This window comes from Oncorhynchus keta, chromosome 5 (assembly GCF_023373465.1).
Source record: "Oncorhynchus keta strain PuntledgeMale-10-30-2019 chromosome 5, Oket_V2, whole genome shotgun sequence".
NCBI classification, from domain to species: domain Eukaryota; kingdom Metazoa; phylum Chordata; class Actinopteri; order Salmoniformes; family Salmonidae; genus Oncorhynchus; species Oncorhynchus keta.
Genome location: NC_068425.1, coordinates 20,723,805 through 20,741,027, shown reverse-complemented (window position 1 = coordinate 20,741,027; position 17,223 = coordinate 20,723,805). Strand labels below are relative to the sequence as shown.

The 17,223-nt window shown below is 44.0% G+C and overlaps 1 protein-coding gene across 2 annotated transcripts; it reads right to left on the bottom strand.

Moving 5' to 3' along the window:
* Positions 1 to 1,632: 1,632 nt before the first annotated feature.
* On the bottom strand, positions 1,633 to 4,449 carry LOC118384693 (protein phosphatase 1 regulatory subunit 27-like). 2 transcript variants are annotated; one of them, XM_052519044.1, is made up of 4 exons: positions 4,036 to 4,448; positions 3,565 to 3,649; positions 3,036 to 3,186; positions 1,633 to 2,792 (listed from the first exon to the last, which is right to left on the bottom strand). In XM_052519044.1, the coding sequence occupies exons 2-4, from the start codon at positions 3,626 to 3,628 to the stop codon at positions 2,672 to 2,674; spliced, it is 336 nt and encodes a 111-aa protein (XP_052375004.1). In that variant the 5' UTR covers positions 3,629 to 3,649; positions 4,036 to 4,448; the 3' UTR covers positions 1,633 to 2,671. The 2 variants fall into 2 exon arrangements, with proteins under 2 accessions (XP_052375004.1, XP_035627317.2); XM_035771424.2 differs by having other exon boundaries at positions 3,565 to 4,449.
* Between the last annotated feature and the right edge of the window lie 12,774 nt (positions 4,450 to 17,223).

The following is a 17,223-nucleotide window of genomic DNA, read 5'->3' as shown; positions in this document are numbered from 1 at the left end:
TAGTTTCCTTACTGTCTCAGCATATGACACTTTATGCACTGCTCTCACCCTGGAAACTTCAATCTGTCTCACTTGCACAGGACATTTATGATCCCCAGCAACATGGCCACCCCCACAATTGAAATACTCCCCCAGCCCACTCCCATATGTACACTTCTCACATTTAGGAATCTCCCTCCTACATACTGCTGCAACATGACCATAAACCTGGCACCTGAAACACCATAGTGGGTTCGGAACAAAAGCTCTCACCCGGAAAATGTATATACCCTAGCATGACTTTATCCGGCAAACACTCTAGTCTGCACCGCACTAAACAACATATGTCACAAACACCGGGGACCCCCAACTTCAGTTGATTCACTCAACCCCACCCCAGCTATCACTCCTGTCAGCGGCGGTCTGCTCCGGAGATCAGTCCCCAGACTAGAAATGCGCAACGACCTTTCCCTCTGAGCAGCAGACACACAAAAAAATCAACACATGTCCATCTCTGGATACTTTGACCGAATTGACAGAACCCCACTCCTTCACCCAGCCTGATACCACAAACGGATTGGCTAAAAGGCATGGATCCACTTTCTCCATGAATTGTACTCCCACTGAGCCAGAGTCATCTCATGCATTTTCCTGATCATTGAGGTGAGGCTTGGAAGTCTTCACTTCACCTGATGACGCAGGTTCTTTCACCTCACTTTTGTCAGGATCAATTTCAAGTTCATTATCTGTTGACTGCTCAGGATCTTCAGGTGCGTAACATGCATTTTTCTCTCCTGTACTTGACCCAAAGGAGAAAGTACTCAGCTTGTATTTCACCTTCAGTTCAGGTTTGCACCTCGCACACTTCTTTCTGACTCGCTTCTTCTCGCCATCCATCCTCTTGCTCGCCCAGTCCTCCGACAAAGGTGTGTTACCGTGTGGTTTCCAGCAGAGTAGACTCTGTGTTGTGTATTGCTGCCTTTCGCAGGTCGGAGTGCAGATTGCACATTTTGATCACAAACAAAAAAGGGAAAAGGGAATGGGAAAATCTTAAATTGCACCACCATCTAAACCTGCACATCTATACACTATCCCCCAAAATCCACCACCCCATCCGACTACTTTGACCCTAAACTAAATAAATGTTTTCTCATTGGAAGAAACATGATGGAATTTTGTCATTAAAATTGTATGCTTGTATTACTATATACCTGTGTAATTGCATCATTCAAGTCATGACTGTGTCCCGAAGTTGATGGGTTTATTTGGTCCCCTCGCCACTTTTGAAGTCACACTTGGAATTTGATCAGTAACACGTAAAATTGAGGGCTCTATAAATGAGTTAGTTAGTAGGGGTGAGGGCTTGGTTTGGGATTCCCCGTACGACTTGAGGGTCGTTCAAGTGAAACTTCCAAGTCAGAACTCCACACTTCAGAGATTTCTGACAGCATGTGAACGCCACACTAAGCCTAAACATAAACCTCAGGTTGATATGAAATTACTATTCAAAAAACATAAAAACATTATTTTAATGAAATGATGTAAATTAGCAGCTCGTTACCCTTTTTCTCTAGGTGATCCTTATCATGGCCTATAATAGGCTACATAGATTTTTCCATCAAGGGTCAATCAGTGAGATAGAAAAGAGTTGCGTCCCCACCAATTAATTTAATCAATATTTATAAAAAGCACCTTTATTTATGAAAATATTTTGTAAAAAAATAAGACTTTCATTGGTGAAATTCATTAGATTAGTTGAAATGGGCAGAATACACTGTTAGCTATTTCAGAAAATAACAACTGCCAAGCATAATAGGAAAAATGCCAATACAGCAGCACCAGTGCATGTATGACATAGTAGCTATTTTCCAATGATCTCTGGCCTACCAAATGAAATGTAATTTTTGATGTGAATTGCTATTGACGCCCTCTCTCTGCTCAGCAGAGATGATACACACAACTTTTCCCAAGCCATAAACACACAGGCTAAGTGCAGAGAACAATGTAAAATACAGTCTGTACTCTATCTGTATTTTGGAAGCAGTGAGTTGAAAATAGTCTCTGCCCATATGCAGGAACTATCCTTAATGCTGCGTAGTTTTGTGGAAAATTCAAGCAATGGACAGTCAGATTTTTATAAGATTGATCACAGAATTGGGCTGGATGATCTCATTGGGTAATCAGAATGAAGACATACCCTATTGATTCATTACACAGATTAAATAACTGTTTACTGTGGTGTGTCACACTGTATTTTTTGGTATGTGGTGCTACATGATCTGGGAAACTGAAAGCTGCTGGTGCTATGAACAGCCTGAGATGCTGTTTGTGACAACTAAAGTGACAAGACTGGTTTGCATGTTTTTGTGGAAAAGCACCAAACAAAAAGTAGCCAACTTTTTTTAAGCAAAGAATGAAAAAGATACAAAAAATAATAACCTTTACAAAGCATTGTCCACCTTGATATACAAAACCGCTCCAAAAAGCATTGTGAGTCACAATTATGCATTTAGCAAAGAATAGGCTACAAGTGCTCTGTAGCAGGAAAAGTGGGCTGGTCCCTTGTCCCAGACTTTCTAATTCTCTCTGGCTGGGCTTTTCCATTCCAAGAAGCTAGTCTCAGGACCAGGGTACACTATCCATCTGTCCACATCAAGCTCCTTCAGGTCCTGTTCTGTAGGTGGCCAGTGAGTTACACACAGCCTGCCTCAAATAGATTGACCAGCTCCTTACAGTCTGGGTCAATAAGGTCCACTGGCTTCTCCCCGTTCTCGTTCTCTGCAAATGCACTGGCACCAAGAGAGAGCAGGTAGCTAAGGAGGGACAAAATACAGTGTTGTTCAGCACAAGTCACATTCAAGGCATCTTCATTGTCTATATTCACACTGGCTATGAAATGCTGCATGTCTGGTTCAATCAGGTCACCGAGGTCAGTATGGTTATTTCTCAAAGAAGCTGCAATGCTGCATGATAGATAAATTGAATGTTGTGTTTTGTGGTCTCTGTACTGTAGGGAAATATTTCTGTGGACGTTTGTGTTTCATTTGTACACCAACCTGGCGATTTCGGGGAAGCCATCACTGCAGGCCATGTGCAGCGGCGTCCAGCCGTCCTCATCTCTCTGGTGGACATCAGCTCCATATTTCACCAGCAGCTTCACGCAATCCAGGTTCCCTGTGAGTACGGCCTCATGGAGTGCTGCCATACCTGTACACAGAGCACCATATATGGGCACAGTCAGAAGAGGGCTCAGCTGCACTGTACATACTCTTACACTGCTTTTCTGTCATTTCAACCTCTGCTTTTAACTTCAGAACTTTTCAGAACTTTCTCTATGCATTTGTCAAACAATTATTTCAAGCTTTTATACTTTTACTGGTTTAGAATATAAATAAATATTTGAGACCCTTTAACTTCTCAGTAGTTTTATATTTGTCAACACAATATCACTCCGAAAAAGAAGCTGTTGTAGTTAGTGACTATATTTTCATGCAGACAGTTGTAGGTGCCATTGCCTGCTGTGGTAACTCCTGTCAATCTCTCAACACTTTTCCTCTGTCTTTATGTATTTGTAGATTCACTCACCAGATGGGAACAGGGTATGCAGACGTACTTTCTTCGCTCTCATAAAGCGTCCAATCTGCTCCATCTCACCATGTCGGACAAGGTCCTGGAAGATAATGTCATTGGAGAAGTGTACAGCCCGGACTGGCTTGAGTGGTAGAGGTGCAGGAGTCTGCTGTGCAGGTATGTGTGCTGTGTGACGTGCAGCAGCACTGTAGCGTGTTCCTTTGTTGTACGAAGGGGTGTAACTGGAACTGGTTTTGTGTGTAGGTGTGTAAAGTGATGGGGTGTAGCTTGTGGGGGTGTAGTGAGTTGAGCTGTACTTTGTTGGGGTATATGAAGTGGGTGTGTATTTGGTGGGGGTGTAGTGCGTAGGTGTGTAATTGGTGGGGGTGTAGTGCGTAGGTGTGTAATTGCTGGGGGTGTAGTGCGTAGGTGTGTAATTGCTGGGGGTGTAGTGTGTTGGTGTGTACGTCATTGGTGTGTACTGACTATATCGCGTGGTGTACGATGACACTGGTAGCTGGTAGCTATACTTCATCCCTGCGGTCAACACGGTTCTTCCTCCCCCTATGCGCTCAGCCCAGGAGGAGGGGTGGGAGAAATCCAAGAAAACTTTGCAATCCAGTCAGGGGAAACAATTTCCTTTGTCCTTTTCACGCTTATCGTCCTTGACTTCTTTCTGATCCTTGAGTTTCCAACCAGAGTAGCACCGCTACTCTCTCTGCAAAGTACCAAAACTTTCCCAAAGTCAATTCTCACTGGCCAAACTTCCTCTTTTTATGTCTTTCTTTCCTTCTGGTTCTCTGGATTTCTCCCTCGTGCCTCCTGTCTTGTTTCTCCCGTCCTTTTGTATGTCACTACAGTTTCCTCTGGCTTTGTACAGGCTGGTGGTCTGATGGAGCCGGTGGGAGAGGGTCCCTATATACACTCTGGAGGGCTATTTTGGTGCCCCCTCACTCCCTCATATCGAGTGACTTTAGCTTGGAACGGAGTGGTCTCTGCCAGGCCAGGCTCCTCCCACTATGCGGTCACATGACCCCTGACACTGCCTCCACCCCTATCCCCATAGCACAAACACATTGGGGTCTTTATTGAGCTTGCCCAACATGTCTAATACCACATCACATCAAAATGTCCATGATCAACATCAGCAGAGGAACAAACTGTCATTAACAGTTGAGGGAAATGAAATGTTTACAGTTCAGTGCAAATGTGTTTTTATGGCCCCTGGTTTCAGGTCAGGCAGCCTTTTTTGGAATTTCACAAGGGACAGCACTGACACATGGTCATGGTGGTCAACAGTGTGAGAGTCACATGTCGAGTCACATGGCTTATATATGATTTTCAGAATTAGTGACATTTCGTTTTTGTTACTTTGGAAAGGTTCAAGAACTCCCGCCTCAAAACAACAAAAACCTGAATACTTGAACTATTTCAACAGAGGTAATGTACGAGAATTTAGGACACGTTATTTGACATTAAGAAAATAGCAGACAAACAAGGTCTTCAAAAGTTATTTTATTTGCAATGAAAGGATAACATACTTTTTGGTTACTTGAACAACTACTGTATCTATTCTTATTGTGACCGGTCTTGAAACTTTGGAAGGATCAATATTTTGACCGTAGCATCTCTGCTATTAGAGCAAACAGTAACCCCATCACATTGTTGACATCTGATCTACACTCATTTGCCTGGACCCATTGGACCAATAGTAACTTGCCATACAGGACGTTCAGGAACCACTGGGCCAATAGTATCCAGCCATTCAGGGAGTTCAGTGCAGGAGCGCAGTCTTGGCCAACAGTTGTGTCATAGGGACATAAATCTATGCTGCGAAATGTAACCCATTTCTCTAGATGGCATTAAAAGATCAGATGGTTTTGGTGTAAAAAAAGAAGGCCCTTTACAGTGCAGTGATCTTTCAATCTGTGTGACCTTCAATCATATTGGACAATCTGATTAGCTCAAATCCCAAAGCAATGTTTTGAAATGTAGTAAAGTTGGTACTGTGGTTACTCCATTTTCATGTCATATGATTTTGTGAGTTGGAAGTTGTGCATGTGAAACGTGACAGCTGGGACATTGTGCCAGTGCCAGCTGTTCTCATCAGACAGGCAGGAACTTCTAAGTGGCAGAGCTGGTTCAAGCTGGATTTCATTTCAATTGGACATTTCACAGGAGCTGCTCCATGCTAGCCAACGAAAATAGCATGGCTACCATTCCACTGGTTTTCTCTTACGAAGGTCTCGCAGGGTAGACTTACTGTGCCCTAAGGGGCAACCTTTATGTTTGACTAGAATCCACAACATAGGCTTCATTTTACTATCAGGCCTGGCTTGAGAAGCAGTGCATTATACTGCAATGTACATCCTGTTATGTGTGTCCTGCATCTGTCATTAGGTACAATTCCACTATAAGGATCCACTGGCTCACTTACCGTCAAGATGTCAAGGCTTATGTTATATCTCATCATGGCAAATTGTATTACAAAGAGAGAGGAGATATAAGCTTGTTGCAAAACCATCCTTCTTCTAGAACTGTTGATTGTAATTAGGGGTATAATAGGCTTGTGTATTCAGTTACAAATACATGAAGTTACATACATCCATTAACTCCATCCATTACCTAACTGGAGGGGCCCTTTAAACGCATTATGATTATCCACATTTGTCAAGACCGTTGTCTTGAAAATGACCTGACCAAGGTGCAGTGTGTTGAGCGTACATTTGTCTTTATTATGAAATGTTGCCAACAAACAACAAACACAAAGTTTACTAGGGCTACACAGGCCACTAACAAAGACAACTACCCACAAATACAAAAGGAAAAAAGGCTAAGTATGATTCCCAATCAGAGACAACGATAGACAGCTGTCCCTGATTGAGAACCATACCTGGCCAAAACATAGAAACACAGAACATAGAGTTTCCCACCCGAGTCACACCCTGACCAACCAAACATAGAGAATAAAAAGATCTCTACGGTCAGGGCGTGACAACGTTGGGATTGGAACTGTATGGGTGACTTTACCTTCGGATTAGAACTGACCCCAGCCGTGAACATAAACCTTTTTTAGCCCTGCACTGTCTCCACCCAGCGCAGCTGACCATTCTGCACAGAGGAGCTGGTGGAAAAGTCTTAGAGCTCATGTCTAGACAAATTTAGGTGAGAGTCATTTATAACCGCAGCTCGGGGAAGAGACTTTATGGACTGATTATCGAGTTCACCAGTCTCTCATAAAGACGTGTGGTGAGAGGGTGGTGGAGTTCCATGAACTATGGTGCTACCCCTTCCCAAAGCCCCACCCAAGACCGAGAAGGGCCTCATTTGGTGGGAGTTGTTTGTTTGTTGTCCTCTTGCATCACCCTTGGGTACATGCCAAAAGGATTGCTCACGTATCTGTAGGGGTTGAATCATCCTCCACTCAGTGCGCTATAGATAGATACAGGCCCATCTCCCGCATGCCTTATAGGGCACATACAGTATTGCATACTGTCAATTACCACCAAGCAGTTCCATGTTAAAAGCTTCCTGGTGTGTGAATCGCTGTAGTGTTTCAAGTTAGTGATCACAATAATCACCATAGCAGTAGCGTATGTGGTGAGTGGGTCTGTGCATGGTGATGAGTGTAAGTGTGTGGTGTCAGTTGTGAGTGTGGGTGCATGTGTGTGTGAGAAGAGTGTCAGTGTGTGCCTTAGTGTATGCCTGTAGGCGTGTGTGCCTTAGTGGGTAGACACAAACATAGGCACACACACACACACACACACACACACACACACACACACACACACACACACACACACACACACACACACACACACACACACACACACACACACACACACACACACACACACACACACACACACACACACACACACACACACACACACACACATACACATACACATACACACACACACACACACGATAACAGCAGCTAATGAGGATCCATAATAAATACCTGTGGATGAGCATAGAGTCCGTGCAGGTAGTACAGTGGTAGCTGTCTATTGAAAGGTCTTATGGCTTGGGGAAAGAACCTGTCTCTGAGCCTTTTGGTCCGAGACCCAATGCTTCGGTACCGCCTGCCGGACGGGAGCAGAGAGAACAGTCCATGAGAAAAGAGAGAACAGTCCATGTTTTCCAATTGCAGCTGTGTCATGACTTATGTATACAGTGCATTTGGAAAGTATTCAGACCCCTTGACTTGTTCCACATTTTGTTACGTTACTGCCTTATTCTATAATGGATAAACAAAATTCCTCATCAATCTACACACAATACCCCATAATGACAATTTATTTATTTTTGGCCAAAAAATGTATAAAAAAAATATTAAAAACGATATTTACATAAGTATTTAGACCCTTTACTCAGTACTTTGTTGAAGCACTTTTGGCAGCGATAACAGCCTCAAGTCTTCTTGGGTATGACGCTACAAACTTCGAACACCAGTATTTGGGGAGTTTCTCTCATTCATCTCTGCTGATCCTCTCAAGCTCTGTCAGGTTGGATGGGGAGCGTCGCTGCACAACCATTTTCAGGTCTCTCCAGAGATGTTCAATTGGGTTCAATTCCGGGCTCTGGCTGGGCCACTCAAGGACATTCAGTGACTTGTCCCGAAGCCACTCCTGAGTTGTCTTGGCTGTGTGCTTAGGGTCGTTGTCCTATTGGAAGGTGAACCTTCACCCAAGTCTGAGGTCCTGAGTGCTCTGGAGCAGGTTTTCATCATTGATCTCTCTGTACTTTGCTCCGTTTATCCCTCCAATCATCCTTACTAATCTCCCAGTCCCTGCTACTGAAAAACATCCCCACAGCATGCTTCACCGTAGGGATGGCGCCAGGTTTCCTCCAGAAGTGATGCTTGATATTTAGGCCAAAGAGTTCAACCTTGGTTTCATAAGACCAGAGAATCTTGTTTCTCATGGTCTGAGAGTCTTTAGGTGCCTTTTGGCAAACTCCAACCAGTCATGCAGCCTTATGTGCCTTTTACTGAGAAGTGGCTTCAGAGATGGTTGTACTTCTGGAAGGTTCTCCCATCTCCACAGAGGAACTCTGGAGCTCTGTCAGGGTGACCATCGGGTTCTTGGTCACCTCCCTGATCAATGCCCTTCTCCCCATCTCTAGGAAGAGGCCGGTTCTAGGAAGACTCTTGGTAGTTCCACATTTCTGGTCGGAGGGAGAAAAAAAACAATTGAATCAATTTTAGAATAATGCTGTAACGTAATAAAATGTGGAAAAAGTCAAGCGGTCTGAATACTTTCCAAATGCACTGTATAGTTTAAGATCTATGTTATAAATTATCTGGCAATGCACATTTTCCTTCTATAAATAAGCGGTTGAAACAGTCAGGTATCTGTACCCACAGCAAAGTATTAGGATCCTTATAACGACAGACCTTCAATAACAGACCAAAGGTTTAGGACACAGCCTAGGACAGACAGAGGCATCGTGATGTTAACAACCTGTCAAATAGGCTTATCATGTTGACCGGACAGCTATGGATTCCAAAACACTTTGATGTTGACTTTCATCAAGTTGGTAGCTGGACAGTTGGTGACTCACTCTCTAAATATGTTCAAGGTGAGATGAAGCCATAGAAACAAGAACAGTGAAACAACCAATGTCAGCAAAGATTTCACAAGTATTCATGGAATATTGGCTATTCCTGGATCAACACTGGAGTCCTCTGCTGCACTCCATTGTATGATTGACATACACATTATTTTCAGGATCATCCTTAGATATGAGCATACATACAGAGTTATCAAAACATTAGGAACACCTGCTCACTTACCAGGTGAGTCTAGGTGAAAGCTATGATCCCTTATTGATCCACTTCAGTCAGTGTAGATGAAAGGGATGAGACCGGTTAAGTATTTTTCAACCTTGAGACAATTGAGACATTGTGTATGTATGCCATTCAAATGGTGAATGGGAAAGACAAAAGATTTAAGTGCCTTTGAACGGGTATGGCAGTAGGTGCCAAGCACACCAGTTTGAGTGTGTCAAGAACTTCAGCGCTGCTGGGTTTTTCACCCGCAACAGTTTCCTGTGTGTCAATAATGGTCCACCACTCAAAGGACATCCAGCCAACTTGGGAAGTATTGGAGTTAACATGGGCCATCTTCCCTGTGGAACGCTTTCGACACCTTGTAGAGTCCATGCCCCAACAAATTGAGGCTGTTCTGAGGGAAAAAGGGTGTTCTAATGTTTTGTACACTCAGAGCATATTCTGAGCTTTGATTAATTTCCTAACAGATTTTGAGCAGGACTAGGGCATGGGGCTGTCTGCAAAATGCATACCTATTGCAAAGTTGGCAGACAGCATTCTTGTACTGATGATGGGGTGCCAGGTACCGCGTGCTTCCTGTGCATGGCGTGATGAGCCTCTTCTCAGAACAGCCTGGCCTGCTCCGGTCACAGTGAGCCCCATTGGTGGCAGCACTATGCTCTCATCAGGGGGGCAGAGACAGGGAGCAGACTGACACACCTGGATTACTGGACAGTGAAAACTGTGGGACTGGATCTCAGTCTGGATCCTCCAGGCCCAGTGGGAGATACACGCTCAGGCCGGCTGGATCCAGTTACGGCACGTGTGGCTAGGCCAGAATAGGAAGCCTACATCTAAATCAGGAGCCAGTAATCCTCAGTCCTTGCACAGGGAGCCTCCACCATGCCAGCTGCAGTCACCAGTAACAGTGGCAGAAGGGTGAGACTGAATCGACAGCAGACATGAGGTCATTTATAGTAGGGAAGTTTGCATGTTAGAAAAAGTGATGAGAAAGCATGTCCATGACTTCTCGATTTTCCCCCAACAACTGGTTGAGCCACACATTTAGGGCCCTGAATATATCCCCCTAGAGTCGGTTGACGCATCGGTGCATCAATCTAAGTGACATTTAAACAAAATCCCCATAAAAATCAGTTAGTTTCAGCTAGAGAAATCAGTTTTCCATTGGATGCGTCTCAATCTACATTTACATTTACATTTAAGTCATTTAGCAGACGCTCTTATCCAGAGCGACTTACAAATTGGTGCATTCACCTTATGACATCCAGTGGAACAGCCACTTTACAATAGTGCATCTAAATCTTTTAAGGGGGTCTAAATCTAAATCTAAATCTACCGCATCTGCTGATGTGGCACTTCCCCTGGAATGCTTTTCCAACCGTCTTGAAGGAGTTCCCACATATGCTGAGCACTTGTTGGCTGCTTTTCCTTCACTCTGCGGTCCAGCTCATCCCAAACCATCTCAATTGGGTTAAGGTTGGATGATTGTGGAGGCCAGGTCATCTGATGCAGCACTCCATTACTGGCCTTCTTGGTCAAATAGCTCTTACACAGCCTGGAGGTGTGTTGGGTCATTGTTCTGTTGAAAGTAAATGTCCCACTAAGTGCAAACCAGATGGGATGGCGTATCACTGCAGAATGCTGTTGTAGCCATGATGGTTAACTCTGCCTCACAGACAGTGTCACCAGCAAAGCACCCCCACACCATCACACCTCCTCATCCATGCTTCACGGTGGGAACTACACTTGCAGAGATCATCCATTAACAGACTCTGCGTCTCACAAATACAAGGCGGTTGTAACCAAAAATCTCACATTTGGACTCATCAGACCAAAGGACAGATGTCCACCAGTCTAATGTCTATTGGCGTGTTTCTTGGCCCAAGCAAGTCTCTTCTTATTATTGGTGTCCTTTAATAGTGGTTTCTGTGCAGCAATTCGACCATAAAGGCCGGATTCACGCAGTCTGCTTTGAATAGTTGATGTTGAGATGTGTCTGTTACTTGAACTCTGTGAAGCATTTATTTGGCCTGCAATCGGAGGTGCAGTTAACTCTATCGAACTTATCCTCTGCAGCAGAGGTAACTCTGGGTCTTCCTTTCCTGTGGCGGTCCTCATGAGAGCCAGTTTCATCATAGCTCCTAATTTGTTTTGCTACTGAACTTGAAGAAACGTTCAAAGTTTTTGACATTTTCTGCATTGACTGACCTTCATGTCATAAAGTAATGATGGACTGTTGTTTCTCTTTGCTTATTTGAGCTGTTCTTGCCATAATATGGACTTGGTCTTTTCCCAAATAAGGCTATCTTATGTATACCACACTTACCTTCTCACAACACAACTGATTGGCTCAAATGCATGAAGAAGGAAAGAAATTCCACAAATGAACTTTTAAAAAGGCACACCTGTTAATTGAAATGCATTCCAAATGACTACCTCATGAAGCTGGTTGAGAGAATGTCAATAGTGTGTAAATCTGTCATCAAGACAAAGGGTATATAAATACAAATATATTTTGATTTGTTAAAAGAAAAATTGGTTACTACATGATTCTAAATGTGTTATTTCATAGTTGTGATGTCTTCACTATTATTCTACAATGTAGAGAATAGAACAAATAAAGAAAAACCCTTGAATGAGTAGGTGTGTCCAATCTTTTGACTGGTACTGTATATACATATTTCCTTTCTTATATCTCCTAGATATAGGACAGACACTTCAAAACCTTATTCCTTATGATTTATTTTGGATTGTCTTTTTTGCCATTTATGAATGTGTTACTCAATGTGTTTCTGTGGGTGGTAGTAATGGCCAAATCATTTGTTTATATTTCTTTTTCATACCTAAAGGGGTCCTAAAACTCAAAATCAACTACCTAAATGATCCATGGTATGACCATCTTAAAACTATTCCATATGTAATCTTAAATTAAACAGCATGATCATTACACAGGTGCACCTTGTGTTGTGGACTATAAAAGGCCACTCTAAAACGTGCAGTTTTGTCCCGTAACACAATGCCACAGATGTCTCAAGTTTTGAGGGAGTGTGCAAATTGCATGCTGACTTCAGGAATGTCCACCAGAGCTGTTGCCAGAGAATTGAATGTTAATTTCTTTACCATAAACTGCCTCCATCCACAGACCATGTGTAACCACGCCAGCCCAGGACCTCCACATCCGGCTTCTTCACCTGCGTGATCGTCTGAGACCAGCCACCCGACTGCCATTCATGCCATTCAGTCGTGCCATTCATCCGCCGCCATCACCTCAAGGTTTCATAATGATAATGCACGGCCCCATGTCGCAAAGATCTGCACACAATTCCTGGAAGCTGAAAATGTCCCAGTTCTTCCATGGCCTGCATACTCACCAGATATGTCACCCATTGAGCATATTTGGGATGCTCTGGATTGACATGTAAGACGGCGTGTTCCATTTCCGGCCAATATCCAGCCATTGAAGAGGAGTGGGACCCTTTCACAGGCCACAATCAACAGCCTGATCAACTCTGTGCGAAGGAGACGTGTCGTGCTGCATGAAGCAAATGGTGGTCACACCAGATAAGGACTGGTTTTGTAATCCACAAACCTACTTTTTTTAAAGGTATCTGTGGACCAACAGATGCATATCAGTATTCCCATTCATAATGGGAATATTACCATTCATAAATGAGTGCCTAATTTATTTCAATTGACTGATTTACTTTTATGAACTGTAACTCAGTAATATTGTTGCATGTTGCGGTTTAAATTTTTGTTCAGTGTTGATGAAAAGCCGAAATCAGTATGAGATGCTGGTATTTTAAAGCATACTTAATTTTCGGAATATCACATACTCTCAAACGTTCTATTTTCGAATATTCAATCAGCTTATTATTTGGAATGCAAGTACACATATTCAGACACGGCCATCCTCTTTTCTGGTTTGATGAGTTTACAGGATTGTAATAATCAAGGCCAAAGGTACCCTGGATATGTGACCCTTCTCACAGCCCATGGAAGTGGTGACCGACAGTTACACCTACATTTCTGTGCCTTCATTATAGGCATCAACTATTGCAAAACATGGAGGCTACAAAGTTTGCTGTGCATCACATAATGTGGCAAATTTCCATTGACTGCTTATCAGCACTGCCCTCTATGCGTGTCTTTGAACATGCTGTGGCAGGCATCCACAAACGGATGATCTGACAGCTTTCAGAGCTTGCTCCTAGCACGGAAGGCAGACCACCCCAAACTAAATCGGGCTATTTGCTCTGCAAATGGGAGCGTCCGGCGTCCACCACCTGGCCCGAGATGTATGGCATGGCCATCATGGTTCCCATGCCTCTGGACACTAGAGTTGCTGAGCCCTCAAGGCACAAGGGCATAGTTTCCATGGGAATTGGTCAATATTTTCTTACAGAGAGACGACCAAAATAGTGTTGCCCGGAAAAATCTCAACGATAAATTAACTTCTTTGACTTTCAGTGTTGCCTTTGCTTATTTTAAGTTGACATAAAAGAGACAGGAAAGTTATGGCATATTTAACAGCACATAGAAAAATTAATTGTGTACTTTGGCTTGGAGGCACTTCGATTGTGGACATTTTGCCTGAAAACTGTTATAGGTAGGCTTATCATATGATGTGCTCAGACCCAGAGAAACTAAGACACACGTCTTCAAGAACACAAACAGTAGGCCTGCTGCTGCACCCATCACACAAGGAGGGCACCATGGGAATTTCAAGGCTATATTTAGTTGGGGCTCAGTTTTAAATAACACCCTTTCTGTGTAAACGCATCAATCAATTTAAAAGTCAAGGCTCCAAAGATTGTTGGAGAGTATTCCTTGAGGTAATTTAAGCTGAAAGAAAGAGAGTTAGAATTGTGACTATTTGTGGTCACAATTCATGGCTGAAATATATCACCTTGACTTTCAAGGAGGTTCACTGGTACTCTGAAGTGTATGCCTATACCATGGTCTGAACAATGGTTTAGAGCAGGCTATTAAACATGAGCATATGCTTAATACAGGGATACAGGGATATATAGTTCATGCTAATTATGATCACATAGATTAATGCAGATGTTTCTGACCACGACTCCATTTTGTTGCTCCCAGCCTATAGACAGAAACTAAAAAAGGAAAGGCTCATGCTCAGGTCTGTTCAACACTGGTCCGACCAATCTGACTTCACGCTTCAAAATTGCTTCAATCACGTGGACTGGGATATGTTCCGCATAGCATCAGAAAACAGCATTGATGAATACGCTGATTCGGTGAGCGGGTTTATTAGCAAGTGCATCTGTGATGTTGTACCCACAGCAACTACTAAAACCTTCCCCAACCAGAAACCGTGGATTGATGGCAGCATTCATGCAAAACTGAAAGCGCGAACCAATGCTTTTAATCAAGGCAAGGCGACCGGTAACATGACCGAATACAAACAGTGTAGCTATTTCCTCCGCAAGGCAATCAAACAAGCTAAGCGTCAGTATAGAGACAAAGTAGAGTCACAATTCAACGGCTCAGACACAAGAGGTATGTGGCAGGGTCTACAGTCAATGGACTAAAAAGAAAACCAGCCCTGTCGCGGACCACGATGTCCTGCTCCCAGACAAACTAAAGAACTTCTTTGCTCGCTTTGAGATCAATACAGTGCCAACGACACGGCCCGCCAAAACCTGTGGGCTCTCCTTCACAGCAGCCAACGTGAGTAAAACATTTAAACGTGTTAACCCTTGCAAGGCTGCCGGTCCAGACGGCATCCCTAGCCGCGTCCTCAGAGCATGCGTAGACCAATTGGCTGGTGTGTTTACGGATATATTCAATCAATCCTTATCCCAGTCTGCTGTTCCCACATGCTTCAAGAGGGCCACAATTGTTCATGTTCCCAAGAAAGCTAAGGTAACTGAGCTAAATGACTATCGCCCCGTAGCACTCACCTCCGTCATCATGAAGTGCTTTGAGAGACTAGTCAAGGATCATATCACCTCCACCCTACCTGACACCCTAGCCCCCCTCCAATTTGCTTACCGCCCCAATATGTCCACAGACGACGCAATCGCAATCACACTGCACACTGCCCTAACCCACCTGGACAAGAGGAATAGCTATGTAAGAATGCTGTTCATCGACTCCAGCTCAGCATTTAACACCATTGTACCCTCCAAACTGGTCATTAAGCTTGAGACCCTGGGTCTCGACCCCGCCCTGTGCAACTGGGTCCTGGACTTCCTGACGGGCCGCCCCAGGTGGTGAGGGTAGGAAACAACATCTCCATCCTGCTGATCCTCAACAATGGGGCCCCACAAGGGTGCGTTCTCAGCCCTCTCCTGTACTCCCTGTTCACCCATGACTGCGTGGCCATGTCGCCTCCAACTCAATCATCAAGTTTGCAGACAACACTACAGTGGTAGGCTTGATTACCAACAACAACGAGACGGCCTACAGGGAGGAGGTGAGGGCCCTCGGAGTGTGGTGTCAGGAAAATAACCTCACACTAAACGTCAACAAAATAAAGGAGATGATCGTGGACTTCAGGAAACAGCAGAGGGTGCACCCCCCTATCCACATCGACGGGACAGTAGTGGAGAAGGTGGAAAGTTTTAAGTTCCTCGGCGTACACATCACGGACAAACTGAAATGGTCCACACACACAGACAGCGTGGTGAAGAAGGTGCAGCAGCGCCTCAGGAGTCCGAAGAAATTCGTCTTGTCACCAAAAACACTCACAAACTTTTACAACTGTACAATCGAGAGCATCCTGTCGGGCTGTACCATCGCCTGGTATGGCCACTGCTCCGTCCACAACCGTAAGGCTCTCCAGAGGGTAGTGAGGTCTGCATCACCGGGGGCAAACTACCTGCTGTCCAGGACACCTACACCACCCGATGTCACAGGAAGGCCAAAAAGATCATCAAGGACAACAACCACTCGAGCCACTACCTGTTCACCCCGCTATCATCCAGAAGGTGATGTCAGTACAGGTGCATCAAAGCTGGGACCGAGAGACTGAAAAACAGCTTTTATCTCAAGGCCATCAGACTGTTAAAACTTGGTGGCTGGGGGGCAGTATTGAGTAGCTTGGATGAATAAGGTGCCCAGAGTAAACTGCCTGCTACTCAGGCCTGGAAGCTAAGATATGCATATTATTAGTATATTTGGATACAAACACTCTGAAGTTTCTAAAACTGTTTGAATGTCTGTGAGTATAACAGAACTCATATGGCAGGCAAAAACCTGAGACAAAATCCAACCAGGAAGTGGGAAATCTGAAGGTTGTAGTTTTTCAACTCATTGCCTTTTGAATATACAGTGTCTATGGGGTCATATTGCACTTCCTAAGGCTTCCACTAGATGTCAACAGTCTTTAGAACCTTGTTTCAGGCTTCTACTGTGAGGAGGGGGGAATGAAAGCTCTTTCAATCAGGTGTCTGCCCTGAGCTGATCATGAGCGCTCCTGTGAGAGGTAGCTGCATTCTTTTTAGTTTCTAAAGACAAAGGAATTCTCTGGTTGAAACATTATTGAAGATTTATGTGAAAAACATCCTAAAGATTGATTCTATACATCGTTTGACACGTTTCTAGGAACTGTAATGGAATTTTTGGACTTTTCGTCTGCCCTGCACGTTGTGAATTTGGATTTGTGAACTCAAGGCGCGAACAAAAAGGAGGTATTTGGAACGTGACAGTTAGTGAACACTTTCAATGAGGCTCATTATTTTTAGTATGTAAAGTGTGAAGTTGGCCAAACACTTGACAAGCCATACCTTTCCTTTATTCCCATATAGCAGATATTAGAGAGTGGGAGTATGTTATTTGTTCTGAGGTAAAGGTATTGAGGCCCTCTCCAAGCTAAGGGATACAGTGGCTTGCAAAAGTATTCACCCCCC

What these genes read in the sequence shown, in the direction of transcription:
- LOC118384693 (XM_035771424.2), bottom strand. Translation starts at nt 4,084, where the DNA reads ATGAAGTATAGCTACCAGCTACCAGTGTCATCGTACACCACGCGATAT. An exon ending in GCATACCCTGTTCCCATCTG is followed by an intron (nt 3,187 to 3,564) that starts GTGAGTGAATCT and finishes CTCTGTGTACAG; the next exon opens with GTATGGCAGCACTCCATGAG. An exon ending in GGCTTCCCCGAAATCGCCAG is followed by an intron (nt 2,793 to 3,035) that starts GTTGGTGTACAA and finishes GTCCCTCCTTAG; the next exon opens with CTACCTGCTCTCTCTTGGTG.